Source organism: Arachis hypogaea, chromosome 18 (assembly GCF_003086295.3).
Source record: "Arachis hypogaea cultivar Tifrunner chromosome 18, arahy.Tifrunner.gnm2.J5K5, whole genome shotgun sequence".
Lineage (NCBI taxonomy): Eukaryota > Viridiplantae > Streptophyta > Magnoliopsida > Fabales > Fabaceae > Arachis > Arachis hypogaea.
Genome location: NC_092053.1, coordinates 12,151,442 through 12,174,541, shown reverse-complemented (window position 1 = coordinate 12,174,541; position 23,100 = coordinate 12,151,442). Strand labels below are relative to the sequence as shown.

At 32.1% G+C, this 23,100-nt stretch overlaps 4 protein-coding genes and 1 non-coding gene across 7 annotated transcripts; 2 read left to right on the top strand and 3 right to left on the bottom strand.

Moving 5' to 3' along the window:
- Positions 1-505: 505 nt before the first annotated feature.
- LOC112773165 (sodium/calcium exchanger NCL) lies at positions 506-3,259 on the bottom strand. Its single transcript, XM_025818227.3, has 7 exons — positions 2,729-3,259; positions 2,248-2,433; positions 1,946-2,127; positions 1,708-1,853; positions 1,336-1,609; positions 933-1,232; positions 506-842 (listed from the first exon to the last, which is right to left on the bottom strand). Exons 1-7 carry the CDS (start codon positions 3,174-3,176, stop codon positions 594-596), a joined length of 1,785 nt encoding a protein of 594 aa, XP_025674012.1. The 5' UTR covers positions 3,177-3,259; the 3' UTR covers positions 506-593.
- A 3,394-nt stretch (positions 3,260-6,653) lies between these two features.
- LOC112769579 (uncharacterized) lies at positions 6,654-8,135 on the top strand. Its single transcript, XM_025814082.1, has one exon. The coding sequence runs from the start codon at positions 6,654-6,656 to the stop codon at positions 8,133-8,135; it is 1,482 nt and encodes a 493-aa protein (XP_025669867.1).
- Positions 8,136-11,141: 3,006 nt separating this feature from the next.
- Positions 11,142-15,831, bottom strand: LOC112772591 (basic leucine zipper 34). The gene is made up of 4 exons (XM_025817556.3): positions 14,153-15,831; positions 13,731-13,821; positions 13,497-13,623; positions 11,142-11,877 (listed from the first exon to the last, which is right to left on the bottom strand). The coding sequence occupies exons 1-4, from the start codon at positions 14,755-14,757 to the stop codon at positions 11,705-11,707; spliced, it is 996 nt and encodes a 331-aa protein (XP_025673341.1). The 5' UTR covers positions 14,758-15,831; the 3' UTR covers positions 11,142-11,704.
- Positions 15,832-20,042: 4,211 nt separating this feature from the next.
- Positions 20,043-22,819, bottom strand: LOC112771874 (pentatricopeptide repeat-containing protein At1g06270). 3 transcript variants are annotated; one of them, XM_025816706.3, is made up of 4 exons: positions 22,681-22,819; positions 22,407-22,481; positions 21,283-21,377; positions 20,043-21,215 (listed from the first exon to the last, which is right to left on the bottom strand). In XM_025816706.3, exon 4 carries the CDS (start codon positions 21,159-21,161, stop codon positions 20,130-20,132), a length of 1,032 nt encoding a protein of 343 aa, XP_025672491.1. In that variant the 5' UTR covers positions 21,162-21,215; positions 21,283-21,377; positions 22,407-22,481; positions 22,681-22,819; the 3' UTR covers positions 20,043-20,129. The 3 variants fall into 3 exon arrangements, with proteins under 3 accessions (XP_025672491.1, XP_025672492.1, XP_025672493.1); XM_025816707.3 differs by having other exon boundaries at positions 20,043-21,191; XM_025816708.3 differs by having other exon boundaries at positions 20,043-21,148.
- Positions 22,820-22,865: 46 nt separating this feature from the next.
- TRNAA-UGC (transfer RNA alanine (anticodon UGC)) lies at positions 22,866-22,938 on the top strand. Its single transcript has one exon. It is a non-coding gene; the product is annotated as a tRNA-Ala (tRNA).
- The last annotated feature ends 162 nt before the right edge of the window (positions 22,939-23,100 follow it).

Here is a 23,100-nt window from a genome sequence, read left to right as displayed (position 1 = left end):
TTAAAGGTGACGGTGTAAGTTTGAGTTTGAAATCTTATTTCGTACGCGTTAGTCAAATCTAAGAGATTTTGTGTTGAATTTGACTCTGCATCGTATTTTAATTATCATTATTTCTAAAGAAAGGATTTGGTGTTTGGTAACCTAAACATATAATTATAAGCGCTGGTGATAATGGTATGGCAGATTAGGTGGTAATCCCATGTGAGCTTAATTAGCAAATTAAACTGACAAGATTCTATTTAATCTTCCTTGTCTTTCTTTAACACAAGGTTTAGTGAAGTGTGAAGAATCAAGATCCCTAATATCAGGGTGTTTATGTTGACTTTCATGATATTATATATAAAATTCATGAGAGTAGTATTTTACCTTGTCAGAAAAGGGACTTCCAAATTTTACAATGCACCAAAGTGTTAATTCTAACAAGAATCATGATGCAATCTTCAAACTAAACCCAACAACTCCTTAGAATATTATGTTAAAAAAGTTGCAATGGTCGGACTAATAATGCTTGCTAAAAGATAGTTTTCTAAATAATTTGATATTAATATTTAACAATGGCTTAAAACTAAATTTAATGAAAATAAGGATTGATTTTAAGGTATTCCAACAACATAATTAAGAATATAGACGAAAAGCAGAGAGAATGGATAAAGTGCAAAGGCAGGGAAGCATAGCCATAGAGGCAAGGTAGTGTGAAAGCTTGCAACAAGTCCCATTGTTATGCACACAATGAGAATGATCAAAACCTCAGCTGAGAAACTCCATGTCAGGTTTTGAATGTAAACCAAACCCAAGAAAACTGATAATGAAAGGAGATTGCTCATTGTCACTGATCCATATATCTACACAAGAGAGAAAAAAACAAACTGATCAGGTCTATGTTCTTCAGTTTAATTTTGCTTATCTGAAGATAATTGATTAGTCCATTGTACCTCAGAATATGTGAGTGAGGCGGTTCTGATCTTCTTCCGGCTGGCGAAAATAAGAGCCGACACAATTTCGCTGGAGCTGGCGAAAGGAAGGATGATGAAGGAAACAAAGAAAGAAGGGATACTAGTGGCTGCTGAGAAGTTGTCCACTGAATCAACAAGAGGATCAGCAAATACACCAGCCACAGCAGTTCCTAGAAGCAACATCAACACTGCTTTGAAAGTATTCCATCTTGGATTCTTTACACTCTCCACAGCCTCATCACTGTGATCACTCCATACATCTTGTTCTGCTTTCATCCTCTGCTTAGTACTCAAAGATTTCATTACATCATTTACATGTTTAGTCTTGTTCTAAGTGTTTCTGTATTTTCTTTCCTCAGATATTGTTGTGTCAAAAACATACCTGATGGAAATCATTTAGAATCTTAGGTGTTGTGGGACTGTGATCATTGTCGTGTGTGGCGGATCGCGTAGCTTTGCTAAGCCATCTTGTTATTCCTCTCACAAACTCTTCCATGTCAATTCTAGAGTCATGTGACTTGTCAAAATCCAACATGATGCTTGCAACAGCTTCATCAATGTCCATATCTTCCTCCTCAAAGTGCATTCCTATGATTAAAGCTCTTAAATCTTTGGCTGTTATGTACCCTTCAGAATTCTTGAGTGAGTCAAACAACCTGTCAATTTACCAGTGTTCTCAAATGAATGTAAAAAATTTCAAGATATTTGCATCTTTTTCTTTATGCTTCTTGTAATAATATTGAGACTCACTCACTTTTGTATAACCTCAATGTGAGGTTCACCATTGTCTTTGAGGAAACGGCCTCTTGTTTGTGTTTTCAATTGTTCTAGAAATCCTGACATTATGTTCTTGTACTTGGCATATGCAAGTCTTCTCCTCTGAATCCTTGGCTGACAAACCTTTATTATTGAATTTCGACAACATCAGTTGCTTGCTGTCCAAGAAACTTCATGTTATGAATATAGCAACAAATATATAAAGTTTTTGGTACCTGATAAATGGTATAGACAACCAATAAACAAATGGAGACAATGAGCGAAAATAGAATGGCTGCGCGACTTGGAGTAGCTCCATGAAAAATTTGGGGTAATTGCACAATAACAAGTGGAATGCAAGATATTATCATCAACATTGCAGCATAGCTTGTCCAAATATCAGTGCTTGCACCAGATCCTGTGATAAAACATCTTCAGTTTGGTGCTAGTTATCAAATAAGTGTAATATCATACAATGGTGTATGTGAACACTCAAAAGAAGTTGAGAAAATCAACATAGTTATAGGGACATATGTACCAGCTAAGTCAAAGCCTTTTGTATCCTTTTGATCAATTGCTACTGAATTTTCAAGGTCACACCTTCCAACTATAAGACAGGAACCCCATAGAATAGTTAGAAGCATTACAGTTGATCCAGCAAGTAGTCCCATTCCCACAGAGACCTGACTTTGAGCTGTTTCTTTGTTCCCAGATAATGTAGATGCTGATTCAATTAAACAACATAATCTATTAGTGTATCATCTTTTGACCACCCTTGAAGTTAAGGGATATTACACGTGGTACCCTTCTATTTGTAAAACCATAAACAACATCTTCTGAAAGTTAACCAAGCTACGTGTATGCCAAAAATCAGCCACCAAATCAGCTATCCGTATAAAATACATGTTCAAATACAAAATACATATTGCAAATGAGTTAAACAACAGGCTAGTGTACACGTAGCATTTCATTTGAAAGTGCTCAATGGTCATCAAAGATTGAGGAAAAGAGAAACATACCAAGAATGATGGTTGCATCAGGAAGAGAACTCAAGAGAGGGAGGAATAGTCCACCAATGATGCCAGGTCCAAGAATTTGAAGCAAAATCTCACTGCCAGCTGATAATGACTTTGCTGCCAAGAACATAAAGTAGCCATACACCAACATGAGGAACACATTACCTAGAGCATTATTTGTACAGGGCAAAAATCCATAAGCTTCTGTGCATGTATCTGAAGAACCTAGCTTGTTCACATAAATAAGAGAAGGCTCACTACTATGATCATGGATTCCATCAGAAACCATCAATAGAGGTGCCTCTTTTGTGATAGGTCTACCATAATTAGAATGTGGTAATATGAGCAAGAATATGACAAGGTAAATGAATGAAAACTTGTGTCTCATGGTCTTTAGAATACTTGTAACTTGAAAGGAACTTTGTATTTCTTCTCCTTTATATATATTCATTGATTTCTACGTATGTGGAGGAAGATAAAGTCTTGAAGGCATAGAAAAGTCTGAACCAGATAAGAAAAACATGTTGGAATTGTTTGTTATACATATTATAAAGTGTTACATAAAGAAAATTATGCAGTTGCTTCTGTAATTCTGTTATAGCTAGCTGAGGTTTTGCTTAACGTGTACAATATGATTCAAAAAGTAATATCTTAAGTTTGTTATTTACAATGTGGAGATATATATGCATTGCTGTGATGGCATGCCTATCAAAATTGGTTTCAAGTTTCAATTTGATAGGATTGCTTATTTTCAATTCATTTTTTGATCCAATCAAAAGGCCTTTTTCTTTAATACTAATATATAAGAGGGATCTGAATGAATGCAAATATTTTCTAAATTGTTTACCTTGTAAGAAGAAACCACGACCCTTTCTTTTTTTCCATTGCTTTATCTTGCTGGAGAACCTATTACACAAGAAACATCATTGAGAATATTCTGTAAGGATTCTTATTTAACAAGTCAAATAAATATTTAAATTCTTCATTTGGCATAATCCTCTCTACACTCAGCAGCGTATTATCACAACCTTAACAATCTAACCTCCCATTTCATATATTATATTATAGAGTTAAATAAATACTATTCATAATAAGTTCATTCTTGTCACCAAAAAATAATAAGTTCATTCAATTAATGTATTGGGAAGTGGTATCTTGCGGTCAATAATATAGTTTCTTGTGTGACAAGAAAGAGCAGAGTTGACGCCACTTGAGCATGGATGTCTTCTCAATTCCCTTGCTATGTGATTAGCATAAACTTGTACGGAATGACTTCACCTCAAGCATCATCTTTCGATATCCCAATATTATTAAACTATTAATCTACAATTTGTCACATTGTGTTACCTACCTCTTGTATATTAACACTCTTTTCTATCTTTGTGGTGACCACTTCAACCTAACAAAATTTCTACTTTCGTTAACGCTTTAAAAAAAATAATAAAAAGTTTTTTTATCTATTTTTAGCGGTGAAAATTTCATTAAAATATTAATTTTTATGCCTCAATTGATGTTTTTTATTTTGATTCGATATGGTATAATTTAATTTATTTATTTTACATTAGAGAGAATAAACTTTAAAAATTTACAATTATTTAGATGTATATTAAAATTAGTTATTAGTATAAAATATTTATTAAAAATAAGTTAAATAAAATATATATTTATACACAAATATATGGTGATGAACTATAATAGTTAATTTTAGTATACAAACAATATTTTTAAAATATTTAACTAGATATATATTATTAAAAAATCAAAATTCTCTAAAATAAAAAAATGACTCAATTAATAAAGTGATAAAATAAAAATTAATTATTCTCCCTTTCACTCTCCTCCTTCGTGATTAAATTCATACCAAACATAGGAGTCAAGAGAATTTATAGTCAAAAGTTAATTTTCACAAAATCAAAATTCGAAGGGATGCAACATAAAATACAGGTTCAAGAAATGTAAATATTGGTAATTGTAATATTTTTTTTACTGAGGTTAATGTTCATTTTTAAGGGAATTTAGTTGTTCTAAATTTTAGATTTCACTTGAAAATGTAAAGTGTGCTTTTTCGTTATTTATTTTATAGGTAGAATTAAGTATGAGAGAAAAAATATTTAAAGGTAAGAGATTACACTTTACTCTTTCAAGTAAAAATCTAAAATTTAGAGGATCCAAGTTCTTTAAAAGAGAATAAAAGAGAAAGTTGGGTGTTCGGACGAGGTGTGCGGAGAGGAGGCAGTGGTCGGCGGAGAGAGAGGAAGTGGCAGCGATGGCAAGTGGGGCGGCAGAACTGTAATCGAGGAGGTATTGTCAAGAGAGGAAAATGGGTGAGAAAAGAAGATAGTGGAGAAGGAAAAGAGGAGGAAGAATAAAAAGAGGGTAGTGTGATGGATGAAGAACATAATTGAGAAGGTAAAGAAAAAAGTCAAACACTATTTTGTAATCTTGCACACATAAACCTCGCACACGTGGACACCTAAAAGTCGTGTATGAGATAGTTGTCAGAACTGAATCGATGATTGAACCGGTTAAGTTATTGGGTTATTAGATTATTGGTTTAATCGGTGGGTCATTAGTTGAACCGATTGATCCGGTCATATGTGAATAAAAAATTTAAAATTAAAATTTAATATCCATATTTTTCACTAATATTTTAAAAATATTTAACTATTCTAAAACAATATGAAATATGAACAATAAGTATTTTGTTAATTTTACTCTATCATAAATATTTTTATTTTGTTTTTATATTAAAATAATTATTATTTTTAAATTTTAATAATTTATTAATTAGTTTATATCTATTATACTATTATATACTACAAGTATTTATTATAAAATAATATTAATAGATATTATATAATTATAAAAAGAAAAAATAAGTGAGTTTATAATTATTGTTAAATAAAAATATAATTAATTTAAGAATAAATGAGTTTATAACTAACATTAAAATCTATTAAATAAAATAAACTATTTGATAAAAGATATCTATTGAGGACAGTGGTTCGAACTCTATCTCAAGCATTTTTTAAAAAAAAAATAAATTTCAAGCAGTTCGGTCGGACTAGTTTTTATCAGTTCACTCCGAGTTTGACCGGTTTGTTCCAATTCTTTGTTTTGCACAATCCAAACATCGGACTTGACTGGTATAGGATCTGGTTCACTGGTTTTTCGGTTAAACCGGCCGATCATATCCGATTTTAATAACTATAATTACGAGTTAACGTTTCAACTTAGTAGGTTCGATCAGACCGATTTTTATCAGTTCACTCCAAGTTTGACGGTTTGGTCCAGTTCTTTGTTTTCTACGGTCCAAACATCAGACCAAACCGATATAAAGTCTAGTTCACTTATTTTTTGATCGAACCGATCGGTCCGATCTAATTTTAATAATTATGGCTACGAGTTAACCTTTCAACTCAGTATTCTCTATTAATGAGTCACACCGAAAACTAATTTGGAAAATGTTTAATCCCGCTAGGGAGCCAATGGAGTATCTGTATAATGTGTACAATAGATTGTTTATTTGACCCAATATGAGTTAAAAATAAAAATTACCCACGTTTACTCTAATTTCAAAAGTGTTTATTTTTGTGTTAACCACCATTGTACATATTGTACACCAATTACATTGGCTCCCATATTTTTTCTTTAATAATTACTCATAAATTAATTTATTTGTAGTTTGGCGGGAACGAATAACGAACAAAGAAGCGTCCGTTGGGGTCAGAGAATCTCTATCGTCATCACCGCCATTAATAATTAACCCCTGTCTAAATCCACTCTAATCCCCTCGTATTCCGTCTTAAACCCTTCACTAAATTACACACCTTTAGTCAATTCTTAAAGCTTAATAATACTCATTCCTCGAAAACCCTAAATCCCAATTCCCGTTCTCAATCCTCAACAGCACTCTCCACATCTTCCAATGGAAGAAGAAAACGACACTCCTCTTCTCAACGCAAACGGCAACCAACCCTTCGCGAACCTAACCCATCAGGAACCGAAGACCCGGTTCATGACCCGAACACTCAAACCTGTTCCTTTCAAACCTTCTAAAAACCTCAACTTTGCGCGCCACGAGAAGCTCTTAAGGCGAATCGGTCTCTGGGACTTCGCGCATCTCGAATTCGATCGCCACATTCGGGTTGATCTCATAGAACAGCTTGTAGATAGTTACGAACCTTCCCTACGATGCGGTTACGTCAACGGTGTTAGGGTTTCGGCGAATCGAACTCAATTGGGGATAGCGCTGAAGCTGCTGCCCCTGAAGGAGGAGAAAGGTGAGATTTTTGGACAAGTGTTGGAAGGTTTGGACTTTGCTGAATCGGTTCAATTCCTTGAGGAGTTTATGTGGAATTGGATGGTTCTGGATGATGATGATGATGATGATGAGGGTGTGATGGTGATGCCTGATGAAGTTTTGGAGTGTGAAAGTTTGATCAGGGAAGGCCATTTTGGGAAGGTTGATTGGGTTGGGTTGATATGGAGCATGGTAGAGAGGGAGATGAGGGAGGTTGGGTTGGTTAAGTGTTACTATGCCTCTCATTTGCAGCTCTTGATCCAGGTGCAATGTGAGGAGTTGTTGAAGGAAGTTCCTTTGGTAATAGAGGTTGATGATGAGTTTCAGGAGCATAATACTGAACTCAGTTCAGGGAATGTTAAATTACAAAAGAAGAGTATTGAAGGGGACGAGGAAATTTTGGATTTTGGTTTGGATGATCATCTGGGTAAGCCGATTTTGCTGCAATGTGATGTTAATGTGAATAGTTTCGACTACGGGAAAGAGAAAGATGATGAAGAGTATGAGAATGATTCTTTGGAGTTGAATTCTGAAAGAGACTTTATCTCTTCTCAGGATGATCTTGAAATGACTTCCGGAAGTTTATTTGTTGGTAAGGGTCACAAGAGAGCAATTGAATTGGATTATGATAACACAAATCTTTCTTTGAGTGGCAATAACAAGAAGCTGAGAATAGATAATAATCCATGTAATAATGCTGAGCCTGTTGACTTTGATGCCTGTATGGCACGGATGCAAGATTGGATGGGGAAGGCTGCATTGATGTATGCAACAAAGAACAGGTCTTGTGAAGACTCTGCAATGAGTCTACAGAACCTACTAAACGAGATTCAGAACCGCGACAACAAGATAGAGGATTTGCGCAGGACAATGGTGGATGAAAGAAAGAAGGGACAGATGAATTTGTATAGACTACAGAAGGAACTTGACATGATGGCAAGTCTTCTGGAGGAATACAGAAAGGCCTTGAGGGAAACTCACAAGGCTTTTGCCGAATACAGAGCAATCATCAAGCACAAGCCGATCACCAAGAAGGGACAGTTGAAGAAGAAGCATTTGGCCATTGAACAGAGCTTGAAGGAGGACCACGTAAAAACAATTGCATGAAATTAATGTTAAAAGTCAAGTTCTTGAAACTCCCCTGAAGATGCTTCTCTAACTGCTTAGTAGAGTTTTAATGTTTGATTAATTCTATGTTTATTGTTGAAACTGAGAACATGAAGGAACAAACTATGGTAATTCATTCTTACATAGAATTATGTGGTAGCGCATAACAAATAATGAATATTTGTTTTATCTGCTTGTAATTTGGATCTTTGTGGACAAACACATATATCAATGTCTATATTCTGTTGCTTGGTATAGCAAAGAGTTGAATTGAGTGTATTTTTCTGTCAGCCTCTATTCCTTTTCATAATCAACAGTGGTATCTTTTGAAATCAATCCTTTTTGCACCTACAATGATTGGTATGCCTTCAACAATTTTGTTATAGAGTGAAAGTAAAATCCTTTGCCATTTGGCGTTCTTTTATCGTACTATGTCTATATCCAGTCACATGTTACATGTATGCAAGGTAGCAGTAGTAGTAGTACGAGGCTACAAGCATATAAGAAAAACAAGGTTAAAACTATTCATGTGCCAAAACTTGTGTAAGTGTTAGTGGTGTTGGCACTTTCCACTATAGGGACAACACAACACTGGTAGTTTGGATTGGGATTTCTGAATGAAATTGATCACTTAATCTTATATTCACTGATGCGTTACATAGAATGCTTATATCATATGAATGATTGAGAAATTATGCTTGCACTTATAATACATAAAACATTCTTTTTAATTATTATGTTACCATCCTATTGTAAAAGACAAATTGTTTATCCAATTTTATTTTTATTTATTAATATTAATATTAAAGATAAAAGATATACAAGAGAAATATACACAAAATAAAGGTTTAATTTTTATACACCAACAGTGTAAAACGTTTTACACAATTGTGTAATCACAACCGTTTTCTTAAATAACCATTTCACGCAGTTAATATAAAAGATAATTATTTTTGTTAATGTGATATTATGTGATTTAATGTATGTGTAAAACGATTTTACACTAACAGTCATTAAAATTAAACATATTACATTCTTTTTAATTATTGTATTACCATCGTATTGTAGACTAGCACCAAAAGAGAAAAGGACCATATTATAGAAAGCTCCAAACAAATCTGACACACACACACTAGCTAGGTGCATATTCGTGAGTCACATCTATTTTATATTTTATAAATATTAAAAATTATTTTTACACTAAAATTAATTATTAATATATTTATATATAAATATATATTATTTAATTTATTTTTAATATATATCTCTATTTTAATATGTATTTTATGCTGGGATCTAATTTTAATGTACATCTATCATAATTATATAAATATATAATATATTGAGTAAATATTTAAATTCGTTTATGAAATATCACTCATTATTCAAATTAGTATCCAAAAAGTTTTTTTAATCAAATTCGTCCTTGAATTATTTAAGTTAGTCATGTCAGTCTTTTTGTAACTTTTGTTATTAACGAACGTCAGAATTTACTAATATAGCATGTTAAGTGATACTCAAGTACATACTTAACGATCCTAATTGGCTGTTAACATAATAAGTCTATAAAATTAGATCAAATCAATTCTAATTTGAGTGATTCTAATTCTTTTAGGTCTTCTTCAATTAAAATTTGATTTCATCTAATTTTATAAACTTATCATGTTTGACTGTTATGTATGCTATGGTATACTTAATATGTCACATCAAAAAATTTTAATGCAGTCAATAAAAAAATAATAAAAAGACTAAAATAACTAATTTAAAATCTTTAAAAGACGAATTTAATTAAAAAATTCGAAGACCAATTTAAAAAATAAATAATCTTTTAAAAATAAATTTGACTATCTACTATGTTTGATACTTAGGTTGATGTAATAAAAATATTATATATTTTGAGATAATTAGATTGCTTATGATTGAGTCCTAGAAAGTTACTGATAATTATTGTAAGTTATTTCTCAATAATTTACCAAACAAAGTACATTTCAAAAAAATGAAAAGAAAAAACACGAAGGAGTATCTTTTGCCATTCCAAAGAAGGGTTATATATATGTCGACAAAAGTTTCTTGTACCAAAAACTTGGTATATTGAGAAGGACACAGTATAATTCTACTTATTCTCTGTGCTTGCGGCACCACAGTACTAATGAAATAAGTATATGCTGCTAGCCATATATAACTCTACCTAAAATAATACACTTGATCATGTAGAATAAAACTTGTATTCACAGTTTCACACTGAAACTGCATAAATCTTATAAGTCTATACCTACATGATCTGGCTGTGTATTAAATATACATAAAAAAAAATCTAGACAAACAAAATATAAAAAGAAAAAGAAAAAGAAAAAAAAAGTAGTGGTATCTTGCATTAACATCTCTTATGATTCAGGCACATGCAGTTGAGTTACTTAACTGGACCATCCACAATGTCATGACTCGTGACAGCCAAAACGTCACATTCATGGCATTGTAAATGTCATAACACTATTTATATGCTAGCTCTAACATGTATCTATATATCTATATAAGAACAAATTGTCACTCTCAATTTTCCAAAATTTAAATCTAACTTTTGAAAATGATTGAGAATCTTAAATATATAATAATTCTCTTAATTCTTAAATGACAGAAAATTTAAACATTTTTTTTTCATTTTTACATATTATATATCTACATGCACTGCAGATACTATAGTAGTATAGAGAGCAGAAATATTATTGTCTCCACTCTCCCACATTTAATTTCTTAAATGTCCTTCCTCCATTTAGGATCCGTATTTCATTCATCAAATAAATGCATGGCCAGATACAGTTTTAATAATATTTACAATACCCATGTTCTGATGTTATGCATACTTATATGATATCAGATATAAAAGACCTTACTATAACGAGACAAAAAAATATTTTATAGTTATGGCTGTGTCCCTTTCAAATAATATTATTAATGCATGACCAATTTGGTTTAATTATCTCCTTAAACAACAATCAACTTGCTATATCATAGTAACTTGGAAATCATAGATAATAATAACTTGGTTTATTTACAATTTGGACCCTTTTTGAATCGATAATCAAATAAGAATGGTTACACAATAGTACAAACCACAAATCAAATAATTTCCAAGGCCATATGTTTTCCAACATGAATCGAAATTAACAGAGCTTTTTGAGAGAGAGTAGAAGTGGTCCCCTTTCCTTAAGAAATGAAATTAAAGTTAAAACACATCACGTGGTTGCAACAGTTTCATGGCATCCACCACCATCGATCAGAACCATCAAAATGTGGCCTCAGAACGTGACTCTTCTCAGTCAACAGAAAAAGTTTCCCCCTTTTTCATCATCAATTTCCTAATAAAACTTCTCACCAAATATCTCACAACCCCATCATACAGTATTATTTATACATTTACATCCAAAAACGAAATTATTCTGCAACTTCTTTGTAAAAAAATATAAAGAATCACAGCTTTAATTTGTCTTCATCTTCATCATCATGTACTTAAATCCTAGCTAGATAGATAATTTGGTTGATGTTGTTGGGGTTACAACCTTTAATTCTTGTCAAACATTGAGAATCTGTTCATTCTGCCTTGGCGACGGCGATGGCGACGGCGGCGACGCTCGTAACGGTGATGAGCATGGTGCATTGTTATTGTTTTCCATCTTCTGAAGGTTCTGTTGGTGATACACTTGCCTCAGTCTCTCTATCTCCCTCTTCAGTGCTTCTTGATGAGCTACATGCATATACAACCCATCAAAAATATTTCATATACTCATTTTATTATCTATCATACGTAAAATCCACATAATTATCAAACTTTATCTAATAATACAAAAATAATTTTCATCCTATTAGCATATTATAAGAGAGTATAAAAAATACTATTCATACATTAAAATTAATTATTAATGTATTTATATATAAATATACATATAATTTATTTATTTTTAATATATATTTATATTCTAACGTATATTTTATACTAATAATTAATTTTAATAACTAATTTTAGTATATCCATAATATAACCGAATATCATATACCATACATATATATCTCTCCGATCAAAGCTACCTATACTAGGACTACATGCATCGCCGGTTTCATATATAATTAGTAGCTCTCCTTTCTAAAGTAGATATTATTATTATTATTATTATTATTATTATTATTATTATTATTATTATTATTATTATTATTATATTGAATTAATTTTTTATTTATTTACTTTTAGATAAAATTTTTAGAATAATATTATATATCTAAATTTTTTTATTAATCTAAATTTAATTAAGTTGGTCTAACATAATAAAAATTAGTTATAATTAAAATTATTTTAAATTTTATTGTTTAATTTGATTAGATTTAATTTATAAAAAAATTTGAATGTGTAGTATTACTTATATGCTGATAAATCCAAAGAAAAATCTCTCAACAAAACTAATTATCAATTGTCTAACAAAAGAAAAAATTTAGGTAAACAAAATTAAAAATACTATTTATATATTAAAATTAGTTATTAAATTTAGTTATTATATTAAATATATATTATTTAACTCATTTAATTTTTATTATATATTTTATGTTTTAATTTATATTTTATATTAATAATTAATTTTAGTGTATTGAACATGATGGTTAGTTGATCATATAATTTAGTTTAAAAATTAAGTAGAAAGATAAATAATGTGGATCCTACTAATCTACTATTATTATACTATAGGCAATAAAAGTACTGGAGCTGATAACATCCACCCACCACATATATCTTAAAACATTATGACTAATTGTATTGGATTTAAATTCTCCAAAATTTGGATTTTACTTTAAAGAATAAAGTGTGATTTTTTATTTTTAAATAGTTTTTTTTTATATTTATTATTGATCCCATTTATAAAATTAATGGTGAGAAATCATACTTTATTTTCTAAAGTAAAATTCAAACTTTGGAAGATCCAAATCTAATTGTATTATATATACAAGAACAAGTAGCTTTTAATTATTACTTAATGCTTATTATTGATCTGATCTATTATTGCTCCCTACATACATTAACCATATATATTAAATAAAAGATAACTATAATTAGCTAGCTAGCTAGCTAGTAGCTTCCACCCTAAGAGGAGTTAAATAAATGAATGCAAATCTATTTATAGCATGTATAATAATTATTAGAAAATGTTTGGTAACCAAAGAAAATCAGTTAAAAACAGTCATAATTTGTCTTATTTAACATTCATTAATTATTATAACAATTAATTAATATTAAATAAAACAAGTTCTAGCTATTTTTTTTTTGTCTACCTAATATTACCCTTATAAATAGTAATGAACAGTTGATGAAGAAATTACCATCTTTGAAAATCTTGTCTTGGGCAAGGGCGGCGATTCTTTGCTTAATAGCACTATTGTCAACATTTAGAAGCAAACGCTGATGATCTAAGAATGCAACCCGTGGTGACAGCACTGAAACTTCCGCCTTCAATTTTGGTCAACGCAAACAAAAAACAAAGTCAACCTTCTAATAATATAAGTCAATATTATGTATTATTGGTGCTAAATTATGTGCTGCAATAAATAACTCACCTGTAATGAAGTTACACTCCTCTCTAATTCTGATATGTATTGCAGCTTTCTCACTCTCGATCTTTGTGCAGATTGTCTATTTGCCAAAATTCTAATACAAAACAAACAAAAATTTTAAGTTAAAATCATAAAAATGTAAAGTAAAGCAATTTTCATATAATAATTCTCAATAAAATTTATTGGCAACCATTTATAATAAACTCAAACTCAAATTATAATAATATTTTTGCAATTCTGCTACATAAAATCTTAGGAGAAAAATTTTTAATATAAAAAATATAAAAATTTAATCAATAAATTTTATTATTATATTTAAGTAAAAATATTTTGTAGATGAATAATAAGTTAAAAATTAAAATTATGACTAGCAGCATGAAAGTAAATGGATGAATATAATGTGTAAAATGAGAATATTGATGTACCTTTTGACTCTCTTGGGATCAGTAATTCGGTCATTGGAAGAAGCAAGATTGTTGGTGTTGTTTGAAGGCAGCGCATTATTACTTTCTTCTTCCACTTTACATTGGCTTTCAACCTCATCTGCTTCATTCTTCAAATTCAATTTCATTTCCTGTTCTTGCTCATCCTTCGAATTCTTCTTCACATTAACCTCATTCTGGTAACTCGTTTCTTTCTCGTCGCTTGTAGTGTTTGAAGACGACATCGTTGGCGGCATCGGAATACCCCCACCATTAGCAATCTCGTCCGTGAACATCGACATGAATTGTTCATCGTCGAACTTTTCGAATTCACTCTCCTCATTATCCCTTGGGGGGACGGCACCGTCCCCGCGACAATTTTCCCCTGCCAGCAACGGCACCTCCAGGAAGGTGATCGAGTCGCTCACCGACCTGCGATGCGCGCCTCGTCTGGCAGAGGAGAAGTCTAGGAACTCGTCCACCCAGGACGGGTTCTGAGGAAGCTGATATTGGCTTGCATTGAGAGACGGCGGTGGCATTTTCTGAGGGGAAGGGAAGTCCGGCCAGGTTGGCGACATATTTGGAATCTTGGGAGGCAATTGCGCCATTGATGAGTGTGGATGAAAGAATGTGCGAGATATATTTTCAAAATATATAAAAATCTAAGAATTATTTCAAAGAAGAAGAGGAGGAGATAGTTGTTTTTGTTGTTGGTTGGTTGTGGCTGTTATTATTGTTATTGTTGATGATGTGGTTGACGTCGTTGCAGTCTCCCTAACAACATTTGCATATAAATGTGTCAATGGGAGATCAAGGATGAGAGATAGAAAGAAAAAAGGAAACCCAAAATTGAATATTTATACTAGAATAATAATATCCCCCATTGCAGGGAATGTCACACAGAAAGATATAAAGCCACAAGAACTACAAGCACACCATATATAATCAATTTCTTATAATATTATTTATATACTCAAAATTAACCACTAAATTTATATATATATTAAAAAAATTTTGGAATTAACAGTTTTTAGCAATTTTAACAGACCAAATTTTTTTAATAAATAAATATTATTAATTCATAAGAATAAATTCTAATAAATATAAATACAAATTGGTGAAAACTTAGGTAAAGTTGACTTCATGTGAAGTTGATGCCGTTAGATGAAAATTTAGTCAAATAAGTCAAATCATCTAACGACTCTCAGTTATCAACTTCAGGTGAAATCAACTGCACCTGAGTTTCCACCATACAAATTATATTAATTTATGTGTATAAATTTTAATAAATACAAGTATAAATTATATATTTTTTGTGTAAATTTTTTTAAATGTGAATAAAAACAATATAAGAATGAATGTTTTTTTATGTACATAATATAATTGTAATAAATATATGCATGTTATTAATTTATGATTTAAATAAGGTAAAAATTCACGTGTAGTTGTCTTTATACAAGATTGTAAATGATAATTTAATTAAATTTGTCAAATTATTTAATTATTTTTAAATATTAATTTCATATGAAAATAACTGCATGTAAATTTCCACTCTTAAATAAAGATAGCATAGGATATGGTGTAATGTTGTGGGAGTGGGAGTGGGAGTGGAATGTCACATGGGATTGGACAGCTATAAACAGCTGTGGAAGGGAGGGGAGGGGGGTCTCTGAAGCCTCAACGGTATTGCTTGAAAGTCGCCAGTAGATTTAATAGCTATTAGCTAGTGGGAGGAATCATCCACCACGTGCCCCTTGTGACCTTCTCTTTACTACTCCACATTGCTCCCTTTTTCATATCCCTTATCTTAACAACATTGCTTTCATTTTGTGCATCATTTTGGTCTGCATATATATGCTTGTGTAACATTAACATAACACAGTCAAACAAGGTATGTATGTATGTCAAAAGCCTATATTATTACGCATATCAATTTACTAAGTACTAACAAATTTTTGAATATTCTTCGAGTGCTAATTAAAGGTTGGAGAAAATATCTTAAATTGGAAATGGTTGGCTTGCAATGCCGCCTATAATTAATTAATTACAAGTTACTGGAGAAAAGAAAAAGATGTGTCTTATTATGTTGCTAAAAATAAGGTGGCCATACATCACGTTAGGTTACTGTTGATGAAATTTTAAAGACCGTGTCTTAAGACAAAAGGTAAGACAAGACAGCCCCACTTGATGGGATTAGTGATTGCTGAAATCATATGCCTCTATGAATGTGATAATGATCTTTATCTATATGTGAGGAGAACAAACCCCATGTGCATAAGATTTTATACTCTATTAGTGGTGCCTATATATATATATATATATATATGGGTGCAAGGGTATTAGTTTAATGAAGTAATTAGGATAAGCAGTGGAATAATTGAGACGATACATGAGCTGTGAAGTGGTTTCTTTCTTTGCTTTCTTCTCAAAGCATTCCCACATGTAGGGTATATGCTTTCTTTCTTTCTTCCTTTCTTTCTCTCTGCGTGTGCCTGTGTTTCGAGGTACCTTCTTCCATTCATCTTATCTTAACCGCAATCAATGTATTATTTTACCACCATGCTATATGTACTCCAAATTCAGCCATTAATATAAAAATATAGAAAAAGTCTAGAAAACCAGTAATTTTATTGAATTTTGACCAGCATACATGTAATCAGTAGAGAAATGTGACTCATTAGATAAAATTTCACACCAATCTCACATTATTAAATTATCATTGATGGTTATTTAATGACTACTAATCACAAAAATTACTGGTCTCCTAACATTGTTCTAAAATATATATTAAAATATAAATATATATTACAAATAAATTAATATATAAATATATTGATAGTTATTTTTAGTGGCTGATTTTGATATATGAATAATATTTTTAATTATTTAAAGACCAATAGTGTTTGACAAAGCTTCCTATGTCATCATTAACTGGATGAGATGTGCATATAAACTATATATTTTTTTGTATATCATTTATATTCCGAATCTTATTATATAAATAATCAATATAATGAAGTGCCTGCCAATAGAGCATCTTCAAGGACGAATTTCTTATCATATATAATTAATATGTAGCATCTAGCTATTTGATTAGTATAGTAGCTCTTGCATTTCCCTGTATTTTTTAAGCCCTCCGTCAGTTCTCAATCATAATTTTTGGGTGAAAAAAGATAAGTATATCTAAAAAAATTACATAATTAAAGGCCATTTTGTCATTTAGTTTTTGTTAAAAATTGTGTTTTTTTTAAATACAAGACTCGAATTAGATATTTATTTATTTTTAGAATGAACAAGAACAAGGATACTATAATCCCATCCATAAGAGAAGGAATAACTAGAGCCAGTTGGCGTTGGCCAATTATGAATTATGATCATTCACTATGAGTCGATGATATTATACACCAAATTTCAACCCCCCCTTCTCTCCTTCCTTCTTATTTTTATTTTCTGATTTTCTAATTTATTTTAAAACATAATCACAAATTTTCAATAAACGGAAGAAAAATGAACTGACAATAATTCATCATCCACAATCATGATGCCAATCATGATTGCAACATCTGTTCGTTTCGCCATATTATATTGTCTACTTTTGGAGATAAAAAGAAAAAAAGGTAACTTAGTTCTCGCTCATGAATTCCAACCAATCTTTAAGAAAAGAATCTCAACTAATAATAACTCAGAAGAGAATCCCAACTAATTGATTGAGAAGAGAAGAATCCCAAATATAGTTTGCAATTTTGCATTTTCCTTCCCAAAAAGAAAGCCACGTTTAATTATGACTCTCAATATTTTCTTTTTTTGGTGACTAATTATGTCTCTCAATATGTTGATTTTAAGAACCCAAATGCCATTGATTTAATTTTCTAATGAAGGAATTTCCCTTTGCTTTAAAAATGAACATAATCCAAGAATTGATATCTATTAATAAGTTTCCAAGTCTAGCTTTCAGCTGCTTCACTATTAACAAAGACTGTCAAGTGATTATACAGAATATTCTGATAATCATATCCTTAAGTATACTATGGAATATATTATTGCAGAGTTCAAACAATCCAAGTTGTTAATCAATGTTGTATTGAGTTTACAAAAAATACCCATGTGCTATTGGCTTTGGCATGAAGTTAGCGGGGATAGACAGCTATCACTGATTCATTATCCCTGCATCTTTATATATACATTTCTGAAATTATGTTAACATTATTGCATACCATCTCCCACTTAAATAATGCTACTTGAATCTGTTTTTCATTAGTCATAGAAACCTTTTGCACTGTACTTTACTCACATCCTTATCATTACCCTTATTGGATAGGATGTGACTCCCACTTTGAATAAAGTTGCAATAAATCCAATAATAGAAGGTGTGTGAAACAGCTTTTAATACAGAGTGAGTAAATCTATTACTCACTGCTCATGTAAAACTTGGCTAGAACGGTCAATTCACACCCATGAAAACACTGAAAGGTGACATAATTCAGTTAGAGGAAGAAAAAGAATACCCGTTAGAGGAAAGAAAAAGAATACCCTTGTGCAAGTTCAAGACCTTATGCTTCTTGGTCATGCAAAATAAATGTACACAGAATCCTTGCTTTGTTAAAACTCAGAAGCATAAGAATTGAAAGGCATGGGTACAAGAACATAAATATGCAGCCGCAATGCCTCTAAAAAGAATGAGCATGCATTGAAATGGGTAAACAATAAAAGCATTAAGCAAGACAAGAGTCTTACCCTCTATATTCTTTAAGAATAAAAGCAGATTGTTCATAGTAAAAATCAAATCAAATCAGATTCTTGTTCTCCAATTTGCACTAAGACAAACCATGAAGATTAGTAAAATCCTTTGTGTCCATGTAGCGTGCAATCTATGGATAACTGCGAATGCATGTTCTGAAAGCCACAAGAATAATTCATCTGAAGTAAACAAAATCTTGAGCAGCAGATATGAAAGTTGGCTGAAATGACATGGCCAGACATGCACAACATAGAGAAGAACGGGAAGCCTGTTTTGCCATTTCAACTTTATTCAAGCGGTGTCTTTTCATGAAATTGTGGAAGGGACCTAAGTCATGCTGTGACTATAGTTGGATATGGAGAAGAAGGTATCAAGTATTGACTAGTGGAAAACTCATGGGCAAGTAACTGGGGTGAAGCTGGCTATATTAGGATGAAGCGTGAAACCATGGACGAAGATGGGACTTGTGGCATTACTACGGATGCTAGCTATCCTGTCATCACAGATGAAGCAGTATTGTAGCCTAGTGACAGGCCGTGATTATAGAATGAAACATGTTAGCTCAAGAAGATTATTACAAAGCTTTAGAAGTGTTCAACTATGGCCTCGAAACTATCATATGAAATTGAGTAACATGCAAGAAGATTCGGAAATATTTTGGGAACCAAAAGTTAGGAACAAAATGGGGGAAGGAGAAGTTATAATATTATCAAAAAAGAAAACAAAACTTCAACAAATGGAAAAGAAGATAGCTTAACCAATTCCAGTGAAAAGATAAACTAAATCTAAGTCCATTGATTCTATATGAATTACATGTATTGAATGTGAAAACTAGTAAAACAAAAAACAATGTAACACTAGAGCAAAAAGGACATGACATAGAGCAGTTAATAATATGGTGCATTTATTTCTGCGACAAGCTTCTACGTCAGTCATTTTCTTAGACAATCCTACGAGAGCAGTTAATAATATGGTGCATTTATTTCTGCGACAAGCTTCTACGTCAGTCATTTTCTTAGACAATCCTACGAGACTAATATCGCTAAAAAGTCATGTTATAATGGAATGTATTCAAAAGCTCAAAGAAAATCCATCTGTGTTATATATACTTACATTTTTTTCATGCTTTAACTTCAAAGATTATAGCTCGATAGATTTTGAAAATCCATAATTTTATTGCATTACGTAGTCACTCCTTCAACATCAAGAATTGTTATTTGACAATTCTAAATCGTTTCAAAGCTAAGATTTTAGTGATGTGAATCTTTGTCTCACAGCACAAGCTATCTTCCACTCTCCTATGCTAGCTAGGCCTTCAATTATTTTCTGCCTGGCCTTGATATATGGTATAAAACCTCTTTCTGTCATTCCCATTGCAACCTTTCCAGCTAAAACATACTCATGTTTCTCCAAGCACCCTTCAATGACTGCCTCATAACTCTCGAACCCAACAGAGTGACCCTCTTTCTCCAGTAACTCAATAATCTCAACAGCTTTCCATATCTCCCTGTTTGCCCGCAATGCTGCAAACAATTTCACTAGTGTTCCCTGTCCTGGAGTCAACCCATATTTCACAACCATTTGCTTCATCAAGTCCACTGCCTCAGCAGTCTTTCTGGCTCTGCTTATTGCACCAATTACAATGCCATAACTATTAAAATCGGGAATACATCCTGCTCCACCCATGCCATTCAAGACTTTAACTGCCTCTGCCAATTGACCAACTGCACAAAGAGACGATAGTAGATAATTACAAGTCCCACAGTCAGGATGATATCCAATTGATTGCATCTCAAGCAAAACATTAGCTACAGAATGAGAGAGACAACGGTGATCCAACCAAGCAGAAGTGAGGAGAACATGTGTCTGAGGAACTGGAAAGCAGCCAGAACGCAGAGTCCGTTGTAAGACAGCAAGTGCAATTGGGAGCGGATGAGAACTTTGGAGGGTGTAAGTTAGCAAGAAGGAAAGGGCTATCTTAGGCTTAGAGCGAGGTCTGAGAGGTATAAAAGATTGCAACATTTCATCAATAACTTGCACTTGCATGTTCTGGGAAAATGAAGAAAAGAAAGAAAAAGGATTATTCTTTGAACTATGACAGGACTCTAAGGGAATGAGAAGGTCAGGGATTTTAACATAGTTTTTGGCTTCCACTTCAGCTCTAATATCCTTCTCAAGCTTTTGCAGTGATGACACCGAACGTACCAAATGGCACTGGTTCAAAAGAGGGTGGAAAGGTAAAAGAAACCTATGCATTGTAGCTGCAAACACCATTCTTGGTGAATTAATATACTCCCAAGGCACCTTGTGACTCAAGAAACATGAATCCTGTTTGAAGTTAGTCAAAAAAAGGAGATAATTTGAGTCAAATAGATGGAAGTTAATAATAAAGCACCTTTGTTTTCCTCTGTTCGTGGAGGACTTTTGGCAAACACTTGGTGGGCAGCCAAATAGATCTTGAGTCATGGTCATGTGTTAATCATAATTCAGCTGAAAGTAAAGAAATCAGAACACTTAGGCAAAGAAAAATCACTTTTTGTGTATAAAGTCATATAACATCATCATCGATACAAAATCAAATAATCATTAGTGGTCATCCTCCAAAATCCCATTTTGCATAATTTGCAAGTAGCTCACCTGAAAATAATTTATCAAAGACATAAGGGGAAACAAATAAACATTATAGTATTTTCATAATCACAACTAACAATAAAAAATTACCAAACCAACAACAACAACAACCAATTTCCCACGCCATTGCATACTACCCTAAACTAATTTTAGCTCCTTTCAATAACAAAAGAATTACAGATAAAAAAATCCATTTTGCTTGCACAAGGGAGGCAAGTAAATTAAAGGAAGAACCTTTCGACTTGTCTTAAAAAAAGTGCTTAAAAAAAGTGCATCGCTACTCACTAGGGGGGTGTTCATGGGCCGGATGAAACCAGATTTGTCTGAGCCAGACACAACCCTAAATATTGACTGGTTCTAAGACCCTTACCACCTCATTACTTTCGGACTACAATAAAACCGGGTCTCTATAAATCCTAAACTAAAAAGAATGAAAAACAACTTGCTGCCAATGGAACTTAAAATGCAGAGTTGAACATTGATACAAATTTATCTTATACAAGTTCCAACTCATCAATTTGCAAGAACAGATCCATATACCAAGAGTCAGATATTTTGCTAGAATTTGGACTCAACAAATCAAGTATAACTGTATAAGTGAAAAACTAAAGTATGTTGGTAATAGTCCCCAACTTCAGAAAATTGTTCTCCATTTTTTTCCATTCACCTTACCAATAATATTTTCATGACTAGTAAATCCATCAATTAGAAATCTATAACGAACAATCCACATATTTTTCCACCTTGAATTATCAGAAATTTAACAATGTCACTATATATCGAGTAGCATAAAAAAGCCGCCTTACAGAATAACAGGCTTTCTTGTCTTGTTATTACTAAGTATTAGAAAACTCATATGCACTAAACTAAATAGGGAGATAAAATTACCTCGACAAGCGCAACTATGCCTACACCACAGGCAACACAACAAAAGAGGGTTGATCCCAGAAGCTCCTCCAAGTACTGCATAAAAGATATTCAAAATCAAAGAAACTATTGAGCATTCATGTCCTTTCTTAATCCTAAATGCATAACGATACAATTTATAATCAGACCTTAATTTAACTTTTTTCAAAATAATTTTTTTCAATTAACTTGATTATTGCAGAATTTCAATTTTTTAAAAAAATGAAATTAACAGTGGCTATTGGCTAATGCGTACGTGCAGTGAGCTTGGGGAACGGGGAGGGGGCGGCTGCGATGGTAGAGCTTCGCAGAGGCTGGTGGCTGAGGCGAGCAACAAGAAGCAGTGATGTATTATGTTCTCTTTCACTTGCTTTCTTTTGCTTAGGGGTGTGGTCATTCTTATTTGGTTAAGAAAGCTTGTGAACTCTTTCATGTCAACATGGGGATGTAGCTCAAATGGTAGAGCGCTCGCTTTGCATGCGAGAGGCACGGGGTTCGATCCCCCGCATCTCCACAACAGATTATCTCTTTTGAATGTTATTCAAAAGAATTATAAGGTAACTTGCAAAACACTATTGTAGTAGCATGCTACTTATTGCCTTTATTTATTTAAAAATACTTCTTCTCTCACTCAGTATTGCCTTTATTTATTTAAAAATACTTCTTCTCTCACTCA